The following is a 20,691-nucleotide window of genomic DNA, read 5'->3' on the forward strand; positions in this document are numbered from 1 at the left end:
TCCAGGCTATGTGGCCGTGGTCTAGTAGTTTTTGCTCCTGATGTTTTTCCTGTAGCTATGACTGGTATCTTCAGAGGCACGTTGGATATGGGCAGAACTTTAGGAGCAAAAACTACCAGACCACAGCCACATGGCCCGGAAAATCCACAACAGCTATCAATTCCGTCCATGAAAGCCTTCGACAGTACCTGTGTTATGTTCTTCTGCAATCATGTCCACTCTTGCATAAGGCCCAAGTTGTTCAAAGGCAGGCACCAAGAAAATAAAAAAGCAAAAACTGGTGGCAGTACACAGGAGCAGAAAGGTGTAATGGAAGAGTTGAGTGAGCAGATCATTGCGCAACCAGCAGCAAACAATTGGAAGAACCCAGGTATTTTTCTTAAGAGTATGGAGGATAACTTTTGCATGACTTGGGATGGGGGAGGGTAAAACGGAAAATACGTACCCTCTGTTTAGGAAATGATCAAAGTCTGTTGTCTGTTTACAGGAATGGAGGAAGACAGTTTCCTTTGTTCCATGCAGTTGTAGAACAGATCAAAGAGACCAACAAAATATTTATGTCACTACTTTAAAGCCAGCATAATGTAGCGGTTAAGAGCAGGGGGACTCTAATCTGGAGAACCGAGTTTGATTCCCCACGCTTCCACATGAGTGGTGGACTCTTATCTGGTGAACCAGATCTCCTATTTTACTCCTACATTCCTGCTGGGTGACCTTTGGCCAGTCACAGTTCTTTGGAACTTCCTCAGCTGCACCTATCTCACAAGGTGTCTGTTGTGGGGAGAGGAAGGGAAAGGAGTTTGTAAACTGCCTTGAGTCTCCTTACAGGGGTAGAAATCCAAACTCTTCTACATTATGTGCCATTTTTCCTGCTATTTGGTGCTGTAGATAGTAATGCATGGGGCCTTCCAGCTTCATGCCATTCGTGGGGGCACGGGGACAGGCATGGCTCAGTGCTGCAGCATCTGCTTCGCATGCAGGTGGTACCGGGTCTCTCCAACTGAAAGGACTCTCCGGTTAAAAGGATCCAGGTAGTAGGTGATGTGAAAGACCTATCTGTGACCCTGGAAAGCTGGATGTTTGAGAATACTGACTTTGACAGGCCAATGGTATGATTTTTTAAATCGAGTCACAACTGACTTATGGTAACCATAGGCTTTTCAAGACAAGAATCATTCAGAGGTGGTTTGCCACATCACAACCCTCATTTTCCTTGTAGGTCTCCCATCCAAATGCTAGCTAGATTTGAACCGACTTAGCTTCTGAAATATAACAAGATCAGACATGTCTAGAGCTATTCAGGTCAGGGCCTGATTCAATACAAGACCCATTTTCATGTCAGTGAAAAATGATTTGGCTACTGGGTTGGGAGTGAGTCACAAGCCAAGAGAGCATGGATCATCATCTACCAACTACTCTTGCATGATAGCGCACTGACAATGACATTCTAAGAGTGTTCCATGAGGCAAATCTTTCTGCCAGTTCAGAGCCAAAACCCACAACTTGAACCTCCCTTCTAGGAGCATACTTTCTGTTGCTGTCACTACTTGTTTCATCTCATAGACGCACATCCACCATGTTCTCTCAGCCCTCCAAGCCTCTTGTCTTGCTGTGACTGACAGTGACTGTGAGGTCATTGTGTTCTCATTCCATTGGACTGCAGCCATGTTGGCCTTTAAAATGGCAAATGATTTGTTAGTGAGAGGCAAGGAAGGCCCTGAGGAAAAATGGAGGAGATGCTGAGGTTCAAGACCCTGCCATGGGCCTTTCTGGTGGGTGAGTGATTGATTCCTCTCTGTATTCTGAGAGAGTGCCTGCTCCTAATTTCTCTTTAGTCTGGAGATAAGTCCAGCTCCCCCCTGGAGTTTGGCAACCTGACCTCCAACCTGCCATCCTTAAAGAAACTCGTCATCCACAATCGTACATTTTCTGATATAGGTGATATTCAAGGCCTCTTTCTGTTTTTAACAGAAAAGTGATATAGGTGATATTCAAGGCCTCTTTCTCTTTCTGTGGCTTTTTTTTACAATGGCATGACAAATCAGAAAAATCAAGAAATTAAGCTTTTCCATTGCAGCAAAAATCTTTGCTTTTTAAATTTCTGTTGAGGGAAAAGGATCTGTGGCAGAGGACGGGGCGGGGAAGGATGATTACAGTACAAGACAGCCAGATAAAGGCTTTCCCTACAGTTTGTGGGGTTCCCTCCGCCCCTTATAGAGACAAAAGGGGATACGGTGTCATGGTTCACCTTTCGGTGCTTTAACTGTACAAGCTTATTTGTGTCCAATTGTCTTCTTTCTGCAAAGAAAAGAACCAAATGGGATGAAGTGTTAAATGTATTCAGAACTATCAGCAATGTGGGGACAGAAAATATTTCTTCCTCTTTCATCATTGTGGAATGCAGAATCATCTGCATAAATCGAAAGGCGACCGGGTAGATTAAAACGTTACTCCGCAGGTGATTTCACTGCTGCTCGCTTAGGCGGCTGTAAAGGCAGATCAGACATTTTCACGGAGGATCAGTCTAGCGACAGCTGAGGGTTAAACTGATAAAATGGTGCCACCCTATTCAAAGGCAGGATCCTTTCAAAATACACTGCAGCCAGTGCTAACCCAGACCTGGATGGCCCAGGTTAGCCTGACCTTATCAGATTTCGGAAGCTAAGCAGGGTTGGCGCTGGTGAGTATTTGGATTGGAGACCATGAGTGCTGGATTCAGGCCCTAGAGAACTCCACTTGTGAGGCCTCTTTCAATCCCCCTCCCTCACGACTGGAGGAAAATGGAAGAATGTTTAAAACAAAATTGAGTAAAACCAAGGATGACGACGAGTGTTTAAAATTCCGCAATTCACAATTCCTCCTCTAAAAGGACATAAGATGTTATTGTGATTGGAAAACATGCATAAATGTGTATGGAAGTCCTATATCACGTCAAAAATATTATACACCTTGTCTGATGACCCCCTAGATTTTGAGACCCTAGGCTGCAACCTCCCAGGCCTGTAGGTAAATCTGGTACTGGAGGCCACCAAGGAAGTCCAGAGTCACTATGCAGGCTGGTAATAGCAACCCACCTCTGTTGTTCTCATGCCTTGAAAACCATAGGGGGGTTGCTGTAAATCAGCTGTGACTCAAAGGCCCTTTTTATCACCATTGATGCTAAAGTGGATGGTTTGTGCATGATCACTGCAAAAGGCAGGATTGTTGAGTTTTTTTTAGAAGAAGAGAAGAGTTTGGGTTTATATCCCCCCTTTCTCTCCTGCAGGAGACTCAAAGGGGTTTACAATCTCCTTGCCCTTCCCCCCTCACAACAAACACCCTGTGAGGTAGGTGGGGCTGAGAGAGCTCTGAAGAGCTGTGACTAGTCCAAGGTCACCCAGCTGGCATGTGTGGGAGTGTACAGGCTAATCTGAATTCCCCAGATAAGCCTCCACAGTTCAGGCGGCAGAGCTGGGAATCAAACCCGGTTCCTCCAGATTAGATACACGAGCTCTTAACCTCCTACGCCACTGCTGCTCTTAGCAGCCTCCTTAGATTGGTTATATATATATGGTTATATATGTATGATGAGGTTAGGAGCCGTTGACAAAAAGCAGTAGAAAGTCAATTGGGAGGGGGTATAAAGGAACATGTGGAAATTGGTCTGTTTAAGTACCTGAGATATTATAGAGCCCTGGAGTGGGGATATAACTAAACCCCTCAACTTTTTCCTCTCATGAGTGGTTTCTGTATGGTGATGAAACTCCACAGGTATGTAGAAAAAAATATTAAGTATATAATTTATATTTAACATCATTTAAATTTATAGGTTTTTAAAAAGTCCCAAAATGGCTCCATGAGAACTGAGCATGCTTGGAAGACACGGGATGTTGAAGAGAGCTGGCACCATCAGTTTAAGGAAGAAGAGGGGAAATGGAGGGAGAAAAGAATTAAGGACTCTAAGAAATTATAGAACCAACGTAGTGTAGTAGTTACAGTGCAGATCTGGGAGATCCAGGTTCAAATCCCACTCTGCCATGGAACTTTGCTGGATAACTTTGGGCAAGTCAGGTGTAAATTTAATTTGCAATTCAACACATAGGATTTATTTGCTTAGTTTTTTCTTTTCCTGAAAGAAAGGTGGCTTGAGGAAAAGCTCTAAATTCAATCGCCAAGATTCTGCAAGCTCATAGGGGCCTAAACAGGACAATATCTCCACTTTTTGTTTTTATTTTTCCTTTAGCACATGCAGCTTTCACCAGGATGATGAATGTGTGCTAGAATGATCAACTGGTAGCTGACAACCTTATAGCCTCTATTAAAATTTTCCTTAATGTTCGATTCTTTCCCCCAATGGCTTGAGCATGGCCTTTTCTGCACATGCTGTTTATATGGTTTCCAGCCCACTAATGCAACATTTCCTCTGTGGAGTTCCGCACATCCCCCATCCCCTCAAATTTGGTTCTGAAAACGGTTCCAAGCAGCTTTTGCCTAGTTGTTTCTGAAAACACTTTTACCACACTGTTTTTCAGTGAAATGTTTCCAAGCTAGCTTCCCTCACAGTGTGAACATACTTGAAATGATTACCCCTCCCCCCACCAAAAAACGGCAGGCCGTTATCCACAACGCCTGAGCGGCTGCTCATTTATGCTTACTCTGACATCTTTTTGGTCCCTCACCTCAGTGCTTTCCCCCTCTCCTCTCAGTTTTTATTATTTCATGAGTTTTCTTTGGGGGGGGGTGTTATTTTTTAGATCATTGAATCAGTGAGGCTACAAAGCATCACTACAGTGCATGGATGGGGGGAAAAAAGCAAAAAAAAAACAATTATGCCAGTCAGGAAATAAAGTTCCTAGGAGGGAGTGTGGGCAGATTTCAAGGTAAATGATGGGATTGAAAACACCTTGGATATGAAATAAATGCTGAGTGTGGGAAAGCCCAATATTTAGAAAAAAATTTAAATCTCTATGCTGACCAGTAGGTGGCCCCATTCTATTTAGGAAAACGTGCTGCTTTCAGAGGTGGAAAGGAATGCATTCACTAAGACCAGGGCCTTTATTATAATTTCAGGGATTCTACATTTGACTGTTTCTGATAGCAGCAGAATAATATTGGCTTCTTTTTCTTTTTAAAAGAAAGCTGGATGAAGGAGAGAGGGTGTTTTCACTTGCTCAGCCCAACTGCGAAAGCACGGGGGGGGTGGTTGGTTGGTTAATGCTTCATGCTACTATTCTTGCTACGACACAGGCATTCAAAGCCAATAAAACAGGCGGCACCTTAAAGACTAGCATCATTTATTCTGGCATAAGTCACTTGTTCAGGTGCATATTAAAGCAAAATCATTTTGCATCCATGTATAAGGAAAAGTTGCAGGGAAGGAGGGTTGGCTCAAATTTGGGCGTGGTGTAGAATCTGTCATAACTCTCTGAGGCATGATTTCCTGTGTAAGGCAGTTGAGTGGGTTCAACCATGAGACGTAATAAATAATGTCCAGTCATTGTCTCTCTTGTGGGTTTCAGATAGGGTTGTCAGTTTCCAGCTGGAGCCTGGAGATCGGCCAGGATTACATCTGAACTCCAGATTACAGAGATCAATTCTCCCGGAGAAAATGGCTGCTTTGGAGTCTGGGCTGTACAGAGTGTAGGCTAAGGCTACTCTATATGTTGGCAAATTCTTGGAGATTTGGGGGTGGAGCCTAGGGAGGGCAGGGTTTGAGGAAGAGAGGGAACTATAATGCCATAAAGTGTACTTTCCAAAGCAACCCTGTTATCCAGGGGAACTGATCTCTGTCACGTAGAGCTCATTTGCAATTCTGGGAGGTCTCTAAGCCCCACCTGGAGGCTGGTAACACTACGCCAGCCTACCAACAGTTGGTTTTGTTAGAACTGGTCTCATTCGTGTCTTCCTTCTGATGAAAACTCCTCTCTCTTCGTGTTCTTTTCTTCTTCTTTAGGGTTCCCATTCTTCCTGTCACAGTTGATCCCTAGAACATTGTCCTCGGACCCAGGCAGCCCTCTTACAGAAGACGAGTATGAAGTCTTCTTCTCTGCTCTGAGGCCAGAGTGGAAGGCCAGCATGATGTGCCAGACCCGGCGCAGCAAAGGCTGCCAGAGCCCGAAAATCAAGCAACTTGATGAGTTTGAGAACCATGGCCAGATCCCAGAAGGTGCGTGCCGCTCATTTGCACATGCTCTGGATTCCCTCGGGCACCATTTTGTGGTGACACTGGCTGTCCTCTCTCCGGTTATTATCAGACTGATTTTCTGTGTTCAGACCAAGTCTTAACCCCCACCCCACCCCAGCCCCAAGTCCCTGCAAGATGTTAGCCAAAATGGCCATGTGTGTCCTGAGGGGAAAGAGTTTAAATTTGTGAGGCAGAGAGGAAAAGGTACTTAGTACAGGGGTGTTTTTTTTTTAGCAAACAGTGGTTCAAGGGGTGCTTCAAAACAGTGCTTTTATATATAAGTTTTAACAAAACAGCAACGTCTGCCTGGAGCAATGGAATGGAGAACAAAGTTTGCATGATTTCATTCAATTTAGTTTTGAAATTGTGTTGGTAGAAATACCTTGTGCTATATGTTGCTTGTACAGAAAATACACAAACATGTGTATTAGCAGCGGAGTTATCTGCCTTGCGTGCAGAAGATCCCTGATTCAATCCTGGCTTTCCCAATTTAAAAGATCTGGTAGTAGGTAATGTGAGACTTTGGAGAGCTACTGCCAGTCCAAGTAGACAATATCAACCTTAACAGAGCCAGGGTCTGACTATACTAAATACTCTTAGAAGAGTTGGTTTTCATACCCCACCTTTTTCTCTACCTTTAAGGAGTCTCAAAGTGGCTTATGAGCACCTTCCCTTCCCCTCCCCCCAAACAAATGGCAGTGGCGTAAGAGCAGGTGCACTCTAATCTGGAGAACAGGGTTTGATTCCCAGCTCTGAGCTGTGGAGGCTTATCTGGTGAACTAAATTAGCCTGCGCGCTCCAGCACACACCAGCTGGGTGACCTTGGGCTAGTCACAGCTCTTCGGAGCTCTCTCAGCCCCACCCACCTCACAAGGTGTTTGTTGGGAGGGGGGAAGGGCAAGGAGATTGCAAGTCCCTTTGAGTCTCCTTACAGGAAAGAAAGAGTGCGGGTATAAATCCAAACTCTTCTTCTTCTTGTGAGATAGATGGGACTGAGAGAGTTCTGAGAAAACTGTGACTAGCCCATGGTCACCCAGATGCCTCATGTGGAGGAGTGGGGAACAAATCCAGTTCCCCAGATTAGAGTCCACAACTCCTAACTACTACATCATGCTGGCTTTTACTTGGCAAAAGCAGACAGCAAGGAGTAGTAGTACTGTAGAAAGAATTTTATCGGATTGACCATAGGCCTTGATAATCTTTCCATATCCAGGACAATCACCTAACTTGGCTGAGAAAGAAAGAGGAAAACAAAAACAAACAACACAAGTACCCTGGTAGCTAAAATCTTATAAAAACATTCGCATTGAAGAAATGATGGAACAAATGTCCATAAACAATGAAATAATATAACATACAAGTCACTTTGCAAAATTTAACTTAATTTTCCTTAAGCATGCGTGAATAGCTCAACTTGGTTAGATCCGGTAGATCAATGTCCAACAGAAAATGAATCAAGTTTTCAACCATTGCGGTGCCCACATCAATTGCCAAGAGATTCTTAATAAATTTGGTCCTTAATTCCTCATAAAGAGGGCAGGAAATAGTGTAAAAGCAGATACAAAGTAATAATTTTAGTGCACTGACTTATGCAAGGAGTGTTGTGCAGGTAGACATCTTCCATGAGATCCAAGCAATGTTTTGTAAAACACTTTCTATTCTGGGTGCTAGAGACACTGTTGATGCTAATATTGTTGGTGGGGCATACTACCTGGGCCCCACTAAAATTGTTCACTGGCTTATTTGGTCTGCTGCTCTCTATTCTGATATGGCCCTCCTTCCTGTGCTGATATTAACCTGATGTGTCAATTGGCTTTTATTCTGTGTTGAAGATGTACTTTTGCTTCCCGTAGTGAAGTTGATGGCTTTCCCTGGTCACTGCTTTCAGGTCCTATCTGTGCTGACTTGCCCCAGATCCAGCGTTTCGAGACCTTCTGTCTGTTTGCACAGTTTCGATGCTTAGATCAGAAGTTCTACATCAAGGTGAGGTGGAACTAAGGTAGGGTTGGAGCTGAGGTGAACACAGGCAAGTGCACCCAGCTGAAACGAGAGGCCTAGAATGGGAGTTGGCTGGAAGAGGGAGAATCCAAATACCAAGTCAGGCAAAAGAGGAGAGGGTCTGAACTGAGAAATTCATCCAGAAGACCCAACAACAGTCAGTGAATAGGGAAGCTGGGAAACAGGAATTATGAAGAAGAGTTTAGATTTATACCCTGCCTTTCTCTCCTGTAAGGAGACTCAAGGTGGTTTTACCAGCTCCTTTCCCTTCCTCTCTCCACAAGGGACACCTTGTGAGGTAAATGGGGCTGAGAGAGTTCTGAGAGAACTGTGACTAGCCCAAGGTCACCCAGCAGGCTTCATATATCAGAGCAGAGAAACAAATTTAGTTCACCAGATAAGAGTCTGCTGCTGATGTGGAGAAGGGGGGAAAGACCCAGATTAGAGTCCACCACTCTTAACCACTACACCACACTGGGAATAAATTACAATACCCGCAGACAAGAACAGGATGTGTCAGTTGTCTTCACAAAGCCCAGAGTAGGGCTGTTAGGACAGTGAGGATTTAATGTTGTACGGACTTGCAGGGCTTATATTTATAATGTTGAATGCCCCAAGATACAAAGTGGACTCAGAAATAAATCAAATTACTGATCACTATTTCATTAAACTAGTAAATCCCATGTTTGTAATTGAGAAAACTGACTCACTTCAACAAAAGTTTTTAGATTAATATCTGATGATATGGGGTATAAGCTACAAAGAAAGGAGTGGGTGTCAAAGACAAAGGATGACCCTTGAATGGGAAGTGGGGGAAGATCAAGAACCCTTACTAGAGAGGATATCAAGTAATATAGTAGAGGTAGGGTTGCCAGCCTCCAGGTGGGACCTGGGGATCCCTTGGACTTACATGTGGTGTAGAAAATGGGAGCAGAAAATGGGAGCTTTGGAAGGTGAACTTATGGCATGATACACCCCACCCTCCCCAGGCTCCACCCCAAAATATCCAGGAATTTTCCAACCTGGGGTTTGCAGCCTTTAACTGGGGTCCATAAGCAGAGGCAGTGTAGTCTGTTTCCGCAGTGTCTCCAAATTCTTCCCTGCACAGCGGATCATGTGTCCTATTGCGGGTGCTGAAGAAACAACCAGTATCTCTGCAGAAACAGCCCAATTGCTGGATCTCTTGGAAACTTCGGTTAAGCCCACAGAAGAATCAGGTACAGACATCCACACCAGACTCCCCCCTCCATAATGTGTGTGTGAAAAATGTGTGTCAAGTCACGGCCAACTTATGGTAACCCAGTAAGGTTTCAAAGGCAAGAAACATGCAGAGGTGGTTTGTCATTACGGCCTCTGTGTAGCAGCCCTGGACATTCAAATAATTTAACAACTGGTTGTTTACAAGCACCATTTTAACAACCAGTCCTGCCAAAGTGGTGTGAACGTGCTGGATCCCACCACTGCCTTTGCCTATTTTCCATTCAGAAGGACATCAGTTAATCTGGGACTAGATCTATGTCTTTTAAGAAAAGGGCCACAAAAAGGCTTGCCTGAAATCTGGAAGACTGGAGACAGCATTAAGGCAATACTCCCATTGGACAACGCACTAATTTTTTTTTCCTGCTTAGGGTAATGAGGTCTTGGGGGCCCATTATGCACAGGGAGCTAACTGCAAACAGAAAGAACATTCACCTTACAAACTTCGCTTTGGGGCATGTTTGCTGTTATTAGCCACTGCCCTGTTTCCCTGCGCTCCTTGCCCTGTCTGCAGCTGGGCAGGCATTACCTTTTATACTGGGGTTTGGTGCATTTCATATTGCTGGGCTGAATGGCATCATGTTCACTGGACTGACAGTTCCATCCCATATAGCTCAAGTGCATGTGTGTTCCCATTGGATGTGATCGGATATTCCCTCCCTTCTTCCCGCTGGGAAAAAAATCACCTCATATTAGTAGTTGAATAGTTATAATAATTCAGATATTTTATGTATATTGCAATTTATATCACAACTTCACTATTGAGATTTCAGGGGGTGGTTCTCTTTTACCAATGGGTTGTATGTGTGTGGACTGTAATGCAAGTACTTATCGGACCGCGGCAGGAGAAATCCCCTTGCAATAATGTTGGTTCTTTTTGGAGGGGAGGGGGAAACCTCCATCACAACACTGGGGGGACACCGCCACAATCTAATGTTCTTACTGCAGCCTGTAATTTGTAATTCCCCACAATCTAATGTTCTTACTGCAGCCTGTAATTCATAATTCATCCTACAGCAGGGGTCTGCTACCTGCAGCTCTCCAGATGTTCATGGACTACAATTCCCATCAGCCCCTGCCACCACAGCCACACTACAATTCCCATCAGCACCCTGCCACCATGGACTACAATTCCCATCAGCCCCTGCCACCACGGCCATCAGCCACCTGCCACCACAGCATCCCCTCCTAGCCTGTTGATAACTGCAACAGCTGGTGGAAGTGTGTGTGTATGCGTATGTGTGTTGGAGCCAAACATCAAGCTTTCAAATGCAATACAATACATCAATTTTGCAATGATTCTATGTTTATATCAATGTATCCATATTCTGCTATAATAAATAACAAATGTTGAAGCAATAACCAATCTGAAAGGATTCTTGCCTGCTGTTAGTCCACTGATCTGCTTTTTGGCACACTCTCCTGATCCCTAATCCTCCCTTTTCCCTGCAAGCTGCGGTGCTGGTGATGTGTTCTGTTTAAGACAAACTGCTTGGTCTCCCATCCGTCCAAGCAGTCAGCACGAACAGCAATCTTTCTGTGCTCAAATGTAACCTGTCTGGAGGGGTGTGTGTGTGAGGGGTGAAGCTAGGTAGGCTGGTTGAAGGGCCAGTTTGCCCTTAAGGCAAGGGGATGTAGATACTGGAAATCTATTTCTGCAGAAAAGTGGCAAAGCTACCTTCCTAGCCCCTCTGCTCTGTGTCTTGTCCTTCCACAGCTCCCCACACTGAAGCCCAAGTTTCATCGCCACCCGATGGCAAGGAGCTTCTCTCTGACATTGATACCCTTTTGAAATACTCGTTTGCAGTCTCAGGCCAGGAGCCTGAGCCCCAGGAGGACTTCCCCACGGTGACTGCTAGTGAGGGAGTTCTCCAAGCCCCTGTGCATGAGGATCACCCCCACCAGCCCAAAGCTATCTCTGATACGGATGCTCAGGAAACTGAGGAGATAAAAGAGACAGACCAGCCTATCCCGACAATCATCCACCACTCGGAGAGCACAGATTTCCCCTCAGAGGAAGTGGAAAGCACTGAAGCTGCTGAAGGCACAAGAGAGCTGCATGTCCAAGAAGACCCTCCAGGGACAGAGTCCAAAGGCAGGTCAGGACAAAACCTAGATTGCAGCGGTTGAGACCACTGCCGTGGATATGCGGACAGCTAGTAACCATGTTTCCTGCCTCATTGGCACTGTCCCAACCACAAGGCAACAGAGTTGATGTAACTCAGGAAAACTTAAGTTATCTGGAGTGGGAAACTATGGTGCAATTGACGGTGTGACAGCCAGTGTGGTTCGGTCTGTCTGTCTGTCTGTCTGTCTGTCTGTCTGTCTGTCTGTCTGTCTGTCTGTCTGTCTGTCTGTCTGTCTGTCTGTCTGTCTGTCTGTCTGTCTGTCTGTCTGTCTGTCTGTCTGTCTGTCTGTCTACCCTCCCCTGAAAGGCTCAGGGCAGTGAACAATAGTCATAAAAACAATAAAATCACAATTTGATATACAATATAAAACAGATATACTTAATAAAACAGACTGGTTCAGATGGCGACAGTTATTCATCCATGGAAGGTCTAGATGTTATAGGAATCTACCAATCAATCCAGCTGGCTGAATGCCTGATGGAACAGGTCCATTTTACAGGCCCTGCGGAAACTTTGTAAGTCTCACAGGGCCCTGGTCTCTTTAGGGAGCCTGTTCTACCATGTAGGGGCCAGGACTGTAAAAGCCCTGGCTCTCATCGAGGCCAGCCGGATATCTTTTGGGCCAGGGACCTCCAGTAGGTTCTCCTCTGAGGAGCAGAGGGACCTGATGGGGCAATACGGGGAGATGCAGTCCTTCAGGTATGTATCTGGAAGATACAGATTAAAATCTCGCCTAGTACCAGTGAAACTCACTGGGTGATCTTGAGCCAGTCATATTCTGTCAGCCTAACCTACTTCACAGGATTGTTATGAAGATACAATGGAGGACAGGAGAATAATATAAACTACTTTGGGTCCTCACTGGGGAGAAAAGCAGGGTATAAATGAATTAACAAACTACATAAACAAATGTAGTAGATGTAGTATTGGGCTAGAACCTGGAAGACCTATGTTCAAATCCCTGCTTATCCAACAAACCTCACGTGGTGATGCCAGGTCAGTCGTTTGGTCTTTCTCTCTCTCTTTCATCCTTGTTTGTGAGGATAAAATGGAGTTTTAGGTTTTATCCTTGTTGTGAGGATAAAATGGAGAAGGGGAGAATGCTGTAAGCCACTTTGGGGGGAAGGAGAAAAAGTGGGGGGTAAATAAAATCAATATTGGGGATGCGTCTGTATTTGAACATGATATCGAACAAGTGCTTCATCAGACAGCCCCCCCTTGTTGGAAGCAACAGCAACCCTATATAGCAGTTAATAAGGCACACGTGAAGCCTCAGTGCTTGGAGGTTGCCATAGTGGTCAGGTGGAGGTTGCCACAGGGTCGCTTGCCTTCCACCTCAGCAACTCAGAATCTTTCAAGATCACCCTAACCACCTGCCCGTGAATTTGCCTGTGGTGGCCCAAAGCAGCACGATAGCTTTGGGTTTACTGGGTTGTGTTATGAGTTCACCTTCCTTTTCACTCTTTGCCACAAACGTAGGCATGTTACCTGCCCAATAGCCAAATCCCTGAACAAGAGAGAGGTTATGGGCTGGTTCTTACTCCTATCCTATGCTCCCCTGAATGAAGTTTAATAAATAAATTGTAAAAGTTAATACAATATTTATACCCACCTTTCCTTTTGGCTCATGTTTTGAAGCCTTCCTCCATTCTAAGGAGCCTTCCCATCTTGTTTCTGTTTTCCCAATGCATGATGAGCCACGTAGGTTTGAGAGCGGACCCCAACATGGTGCCCATGCATGTCACAGAGCCCACCACAACTTTTATGGTGCCTGCCAGACATTTTTAGGAAATGGGCGAGGTCAGGTAGGGCTTGTGTCCAGCAAGGCTTCTGATTGGCTCTTGGAGATTTGATTGGCCGCACAGATTCTTTTAAAATTGCTTTGGCAACAGCTGCCACCACAGCACAAAGATCTGCACTGTGTGAATGAAGTTAAGCTGCGGCGGTCATTTTGTGGCAATATTGGCCTCCTGCAGCAGTCATTTTGTGGCAGCCATTTTGTTTCTCCACCCACCAAGCTGTGTCAGAATTCCAAAAGTGCCAACAGGCTCAAAGGAGTTGGGATCACCTGGGATGGAGGATGGTTGGATCCATCCCAGTGGCCACGACAATTGTTTCTTGCCCTGCAAAGCACCTGGTACTCCACCTTCCTTGAGCCATTGAAGGTAGAGTTACAGAAGGACCTAATTACCGAAGTACCAGTTGGCTATGCTGGCAGGGGCTGATGGGAATTGTAGTCCATGAACATTTGGAGCACCATAGGTTGGCCACCCCTAACCTAATGTTCCTTGCCTGCCTCCCTTTCTTCTTTGCCAGGATTAGGAAGAGCTGTGAAATGGCAGTAGCAGCTAAGCTGGAGATGGGAATAGCTCTTGGATGATATTCTTTGTAGGGTTTAGTGTAAGAGAGGATGAAAGATCTCTGCATGAGACTTTGGAGACCATTGCCCATTAAAGTAGACAAGACTAACCTGATCCTGTAAGCCCATGTAGAATTTCAGAGATGGATGTGGAAGATGGTTGCATATTAAATAAAAATGGCCCTCACTGTTTGCTCCATTCTGCCCTTTTCTTATTGCCTTTAGACTCTTAGATCTTGAGAAGGATGATGCTGTATTGATATTGTGCTTTGCGGTGCTCGAAGACATCTGTGTCTCCTCAGTGGTTAGCAAGGCCTGGAAAGAAATGGAGGACAAAATCTTGGGCTACGGCAGTCTGGTAAACCTTGACTCTGGGTCCCTGTTTTATCTGGGGCCTTGAGACTGTGTTGCTGTTTATCTGGGGCCTGGTAAGTTTCATCACTGAGTCCCTGTTTTATCTGAGGCTTGGTAAGTCTTGACACTGGGGCCCCATTCCGCACATGCAGAATAATGCACTTTCAATCCACTTTCAGTGCACTTTGCAGCTGGATTTTACTGTGCGGAGTAGCAAAATCCACTTTCAAAAATTGTGAAAGTGGATTGAAAGTGCATTATTCTGCATGTGCAGAAGGGGCCCCTGGGTCTCCTTTTCATCCTTCTTGCCACAGAATCCTTCTGAGGATAGAAACCTCCTCCTGTGCTGTTTTCTACAATACCTCCAGATGGAGAAATGTGGGGCTGTTAGATGAACTCCACTTTTTGGTTGAATCCAAATACAGCAGGGGCCTAGAACCTCCTAGAACATATATATATATATATGTTGGCAGATGGTGAAGGCCCCATGCCTCCCCTTTTGGACACCTCGTGAGAGACAGGAGGGAGGAAGATTGTTCTAGAATCTCAAACACTGTTGTTGTCTTTTCATTGGTCCACCACTCTCCAGGTGTGTGACAGCCTTGGCCGACGTCACACTGACCTATGTCCCATGTGTGCCTTCTGTTCCCTGAAAATGGAGCAGTGCCAAAGAGCCTCCGATCTGAGGCGTGTCCATTGCGAGAGCAGTGCCAAATACACTGCCTACATTAACCCTGGCATTGGGTCCCAGTACCAGGATACAGGCACCAAGGTAAGATAAAGATGAGGCTGAAAATGCTGAAAGAGCTTGTTAACAAGATGGGGCAGAGGTCTACATAGGTCAGCAATATTGTTGCCAATAGGGATTTTCCAAAATGATGACTGATCTCCAGATGAGAAAGATCGATTTCCCTGAAGGAAATGGCTGCTTTGGAGGGTGGGCTGTAGGGCATTACGCCTCACGGAAGTCCCTCTTGTCCCCACACTTTACCATTTCCAGGCTCCACCCTCTAAATCTCCAAGATTTTCCCAATTGGAGTTGGCAATCTTATCTTGCAGACAAGCCCCATTTTATTCAGTGTTGGGTAGCCGCAGTGTTGGATCTCCTCTTTGTATCTTCAGGTTAGCTCCCCAGAGGTAGAGTACTATGGGATGGATGTCTATGGAGGCTACAAGGCAGACCACTGGTGCGGACGCTTGGCCACTCACGGCTGTGATGATCCCCGTGTTTATCTGTGGTTGCAAACTGAATATTCTTTCTTCCAGCAAGGAGATTACCCAGACAAGGTAAGAAGGAATGGCATGGCTGGCTCTCCCCCCACCCCCACCCCGCTCCGTTATAAACTTGTTCCTCTCAGATCTCCTGCTTCTTTCCAGGTCTGTGACTCTGAAAGAGTTGAACACCCCAACTATTGTGCTTTCAAGAGCCACCAGTGCCTGGAGAACAGCCTCAGCGGACAGAAGGTGAGGACATGAGTCTGTTTTTACCAGGAGTCCCATAGCTCTTCGGTTAACCCTTCCCTCCCTAGGAGCAACGCCTTTTGTTCATTGGAATTCATGCAGCCAATTGTCTGCCTTCTTGACCACTAACGGAAGAAGAAGAGCTGGGGGGGGGGTGTTATACCCTGCTATTATGTACCTTAAAGAGTCTCAAAGGGGCTTACAATCACCTTCCCTTGCCCTCCCCACAACAAACACCTTGTGAAGTTGGTGGGGCTGAGAGAGTTCGGAGAGAGGTCACCCAGCAAGTGTCATGTGGTGGAGTGGGGAAACAAATCTGGTTCATCAGATTAGAGTTCACTGCTCAGGTGGAGGAGTGGGGAATCAAACATGGTTCTCCTGACTAGAGTCCACCATTCTTAACCGCTACACCACAACACCAAGGAGTAGAACAAATGAGGAGCAGAGCACACCTTCTGGAACTCCAGCAGGGCAATGAACAGGAGATGGTTGAAGGGGCAAGTCCAACATAAATGATCATCAGGATCCAGAGAGAGAAGGACTGGGTTTTCTTTAAAGGGACAGGAGGGCCTGTTTTGGTGGGGGCAGGAAAAGGACTTCTGGTACAGGAAATATCATAATTAGAATCCAGGACATATGGAGATTTTGCTCTGCCTTGACTTGCTGACAGCACTGTTGTTTTCAGGAGCATCCACAAAACATTACTCTCTATCCGTCCTGTTGCTGTGTTTTTGACCTGCTTTTCTGAAATCTTTGCCAAAACCTAATTTGGTACAGCTGTGACCTCAAAAGCCCAGGCTGGCCCAATCTCATTGGATCTTGGAAGCTAAGTAGGATCAGCTCCGGTCAATATTTGGATGGGAGACTACCAAGGAAGTCCAGGGCTGCTACCTAGCAGAAAGCAATGGCAAACCACCCCGGAATGTTTCTCGCTTTGAAAGCAGGGTTGCCATAAGTCAGTTGTAATTTGATGGCACTTTCTGCCACCACCACCAGTTTCGTATAATTTTTTTTGACAGATTTCTATCAAAACCCCTTTGGACAAATTTGTGGGTGGGAAAATATGAATTTTTGCATGTCTTTGCTCATGTCAGCACCATTTTCCTTACCTTAGTCTCCATGGATGCCATTCCCCCCCCCCACACACACACACACCAGAGGCCTTGTTTGTTTGTTTTATTTGTTACGGCCTTTGACCAGCATTTTTAGACTTTTTAACAAATTGGTAATTGAAAGGTCATATTACAGTTAATACAACCTATTAACTGATCTACTGGTTCCCAGCTTGCTTTTAAATAAAGATAGTCATCAGCCCTTTTTGCTCCAAAATTCTAAGGGAAAATGCTCAGTCTGCACCTTTGCCCTTATAACCCAACAAGAGAAATGGTTAGGCTTACTCCTTTTGAAAAAATGGGGAAATAGTACATAATATCAATAGATCATTGTAACATCACCAAACTTTGGCAATATCAGTTTCCTTTTTAAAAGAGGCTTTCTGGTAGAAGGAGGGAATTAGTGACTGTGGAAAGATGAGTTCTTCTGGAGAAAATGGCTGCTTTGGAGGGTGGACTTTTCCTCACCAGTTATTCGCCTTTTCCTCACCAACTTTTAAAAACATTTTGAAGCAGGAAATAAAACGTTTCCTCTGTGGAGTTCTGCACTGATTTTCCCTGAAAATGTTTTATTTCCAGCCTCAAAACGTTTTAAATGAATCCCCTTTTAAATCGATTATTTTGCCTGAAACATTTTCAAAACCTTATTTGCTATGAAAGTTATTGACTACTTTTCCCTCATTTCTCTGCCATTCCTGAACTTTCTCCTCGGCGCCATTTTCTAAGCTCACTCTATTCCCCCTCGCCTTTTTATTTTAATCATTTGTGTGGGGTTTTTTTTTAATTTGAGGAAGGGAATCTTCGAAACATTGATTATATGAGCTTCAGAAAATTGTAGCAAGAAGCATTGAAGCATCAATTCAACAAATAACTCAAAAAGGGGGAAAATACCTAATGGTGCCCATAAATCATTTTGAGGGGGTGAGTGTGGTCAAAAGTTGTGAAAAAGGAGGGATCTTTTTAGATGGTTTTAGGTAATTTGTGCAGAAAGGGCCCACTCAGTCTCTCCCCAGGCTCCACCCTACAAATCCCTAGGAATTTTCCAATCCAAAGTGGACAACCCAGTGGGATGTTGCCATGAGCTTTCTTTAAATATTATGGCTGCTTACACCCAGTATTCATATTTACCGTTTGAACCAATTGAACCTCTTCTGACAGAAAGGTTTGCAACCCTACCTGATTCTGGAGGTCAGCTGCAAAATGGGAGACTCTAACCTGAGTGTCCTGCGCTGAAGAGAACTAATTCCATGGGGATCCTCTCCCTGCACAAAGATCTAAGCCACCCCTCAGCCCTTCTGAATCACTTCCTACTCCAATAAAGTGATCGCAGGACAGGGCCAGTAGTTCACTTTATGGAAGAAGGAAACGGGCACTTGGGAACACGTCAGTAGGAGCCGCCACCTGAGGCCTTGTGAGCACCACCTTGAGAATTACTGGTCACAACAAACAATACCATCTAGATAGTTGGGGGACGAAGTACATTCATTTTGAGTTGAGCGTGCAGCCTTCCGCAGATATTACATTAATGTGAACTGGAACATTGGGAGTGGGATTTCTATGGCTGATTACCATATCAAATTGGGAAATGTGTTGACTTTTCATGTGTATGTTGACTCCATAACACGTGCACAGAAAATCTATGTCTTGCCCAATTCCTAACATGCGGCAACTGCCCAGCGGGTGCACTGCAAGGCCCATGGCGCCCAATCCGTGAAGTTGGAAGGCTGTAACAGGAGCCAGCTCTGGTTCCTTTGCTCATCTTTTCCTCCTTTGACTGCAGGTCCTGCGGCGTGGCTGCTTCAAAAAAGAGACGTACCATGTTCTGAGTGCCGAAGAAGGGAAAGAGGAGGTGCAGCTCTGGAGCCAGAAATTTTCAAGTTTTTCAGAGGGGTGAATGCAGGCATGACTGCCGAGGAGCAATTTTCCACAGGGAAAATGGGAAGGGGAAAGAAGGACAGAGAAAACAGCATCACCATCACCTCTCCAGATAGAACTCTTCTCTGGCATGCTCGACATAACCTGCCTTCTGTGGCTGAAATACCATCGCCTCTTCTCCCCATTCGGCATCAGGAGTGGCTCCATCGTTATTTGTGCTGCTGTGAAATCAGTCTCACAGGTAAATGTGTCTTCTCTCCAGCAAAACTGCTTGTATTGAATACTTGTGGCTCTTTCAGTTTGGATAAACTCAACAAGAGAGAAGGCTTTTGCTGAGGAATCACAGTTTCTCCCCCCATGACCATTTGATACCCATCAATGCTAGCTTGATATGCTTTGTATTTCTTTTCATAAAGAGTTTTTTCAGCCCCCAATTCCAGCTTGCTCATCTCTGTCGAGTTCAGCGGGGTGGGGGGAGAGGAAGAGAGAAGAGTGGGATACTTCGGTGACATTTTTTGCATCCTTAACAATGTGTGACGTGTGTGTCTAGAATTCTGCATTTCAACCTCCAAATTTGGTTGCCCTCCTCCAAATGACACAGTCACAGTCTATCACTAGAATGGGTCTGCAACCTGCGGCTCTCCAGATATTCATGGACTACAATTCCCATCAGCCCCTGCCACCTTGACCAATTGGCCATGGTGGCTGGGGCTGATGGGAATTGTAATCCATGAACATCTGGAGAGCCGCAAGTTGCAGACCCCTGCAAGATGTTCTTGAAATGAGCAGGGGTGGGGGGAGGTGGACCTACGGGACTCATGGGTGGGGGGAATAGAGTCTGTTAGCCATGAGGTATGTAGTGGGACCTATCCAGGTGATGCCATCCACCTTTTGGAAATGCTTCTCCCCATCTTTCGTATTTTCAGTCCTTTAGCAGTAATTGCCCACACATTCTTAGCATCTTTAACTAAGTTGTGTAAGTGAAAGCAAAGATTTCCATGGCATCAACCTGAGCTCACAGTGGGGGGCCGCCTTCTGTAGTTTACTGTACAGTTGAGGCCACACAGATTTCTAGGCAACAGGTCATTAAATTTTGTTTGCACTACTGTTTATTTGAGAGAAGACCAGACCACATGCGGCACTCATGACCCTTGTTTTGACTACCAAATCTGCACAGTCTTCTGCTTCCCAGCTTGTGAGAAGGAATGGCACAGTTTCCAACAGACTATTCATAAGTGTGCTTATATCACAAAATAAATTGGCATGCAATTCCCCATCTAGAATCAAATTGGGGAAGATCAATTTTGCCAATTTGCGGAAGAAACTAGCAGTGCATAGCACAGACTGGCTAGTACCTGTAACATCAACACTCCTTTTGCCCTTTCCCGAGGAGGGTTTGGTCAATGAATTTTCTGTCGGTACAATGATAATAAAGCCACAAACTAACATTTAAATTATTGTTGCATTTTTTAAAAAAAAATTGTTTAAAGGTGTCTTTCTGCTCACTCCTAGAACATGTCAGATCAAATCTTTCATGTACACATGCACAGTGCCTCCACATGGGGAGAATGAGTATATTTTACAGAGGTTTGGAGGAGAGATGGTAAGAAGGCAAAAAAAGCTCCATGAGGCAGTGGGACACGTACTGGTCTTCTTTTGGTAGGATTTGGTAGAAATATCTATATCTAAGTATATTTGCACACTTGTGATCTACTTCACATTGAGTCACCATTCCCTTTGGATTGGATTCTTGGTTATGCACTTATCATGGCCTCTTTAGAACTCACCATGCTCTTAGGTGAGAGAAAAACTTCACAGCTTCCAAAATCGGGCAACATGCAACTTTTCCTTTCATTCCGAGGGGAAAATGAAGGGGGCTTCAGGATTTCTCGCTCCTCCCCAAAGACATATCTAGTGTGGGGCAAGGCAGGACTCATGCAGCAGTGGCGCAGTGGTTAAGAGCAGGTGCATTCTAATCTGGAG

At 45.2% G+C, this 20,691-nt stretch overlaps 1 protein-coding gene across 2 annotated transcripts; it reads left to right on the forward strand.

Annotated features, from left to right (window-relative positions):
- Positions 1 to 93: 93 nt before the first annotated feature.
- Positions 94 to 19,142, forward strand: LOC125436747 (acrosin binding protein). Of its 2 annotated transcripts, XM_048503994.1 has the most exons (10): positions 94 to 370; positions 5,933 to 6,145; positions 8,052 to 8,146; positions 9,270 to 9,378; positions 11,136 to 11,517; positions 14,132 to 14,264; positions 14,850 to 15,032; positions 15,383 to 15,547; positions 15,638 to 15,724; positions 18,614 to 19,142. In XM_048503994.1, the coding sequence occupies exons 1-10, from the start codon at positions 169 to 171 to the stop codon at positions 18,725 to 18,727; spliced, it is 1,683 nt and encodes a 560-aa protein (XP_048359951.1). In that variant the 5' UTR covers positions 94 to 168; the 3' UTR covers positions 18,728 to 19,142. The 2 variants fall into 2 exon arrangements, with proteins under 2 accessions (XP_048359951.1, XP_048359952.1); XM_048503995.1 differs by lacking the exon at positions 18,614 to 19,142 and having other exon boundaries at positions 15,619 to 15,726.
- The last annotated feature ends 1,549 nt before the right edge of the window (positions 19,143 to 20,691 follow it).

This window comes from Sphaerodactylus townsendi, linkage group LG07 (assembly GCF_021028975.2).
Source record: "Sphaerodactylus townsendi isolate TG3544 linkage group LG07, MPM_Stown_v2.3, whole genome shotgun sequence".
NCBI classification, from domain to species: domain Eukaryota; kingdom Metazoa; phylum Chordata; class Lepidosauria; order Squamata; family Sphaerodactylidae; genus Sphaerodactylus; species Sphaerodactylus townsendi.

Coding starts and splice junctions, on each gene's coding strand:
- LOC125436747 (XM_048503994.1), top strand. CDS start 169: ATGAAAGCCTTCGACAGTACCTGTGTTATGTTCTTCTGCAATCATGTC. Junction 15,033..15,382: donor ACCAGGATACAGGCACCAAG/GTAAGATAAAGA, acceptor TTGTATCTTCAG/GTTAGCTCCCCAGAGGTAGA. Junction 15,548..15,637: donor AAGGAGATTACCCAGACAAG/GTAAGAAGGAAT, acceptor GCTTCTTTCCAG/GTCTGTGACTCTGAAAGAGT.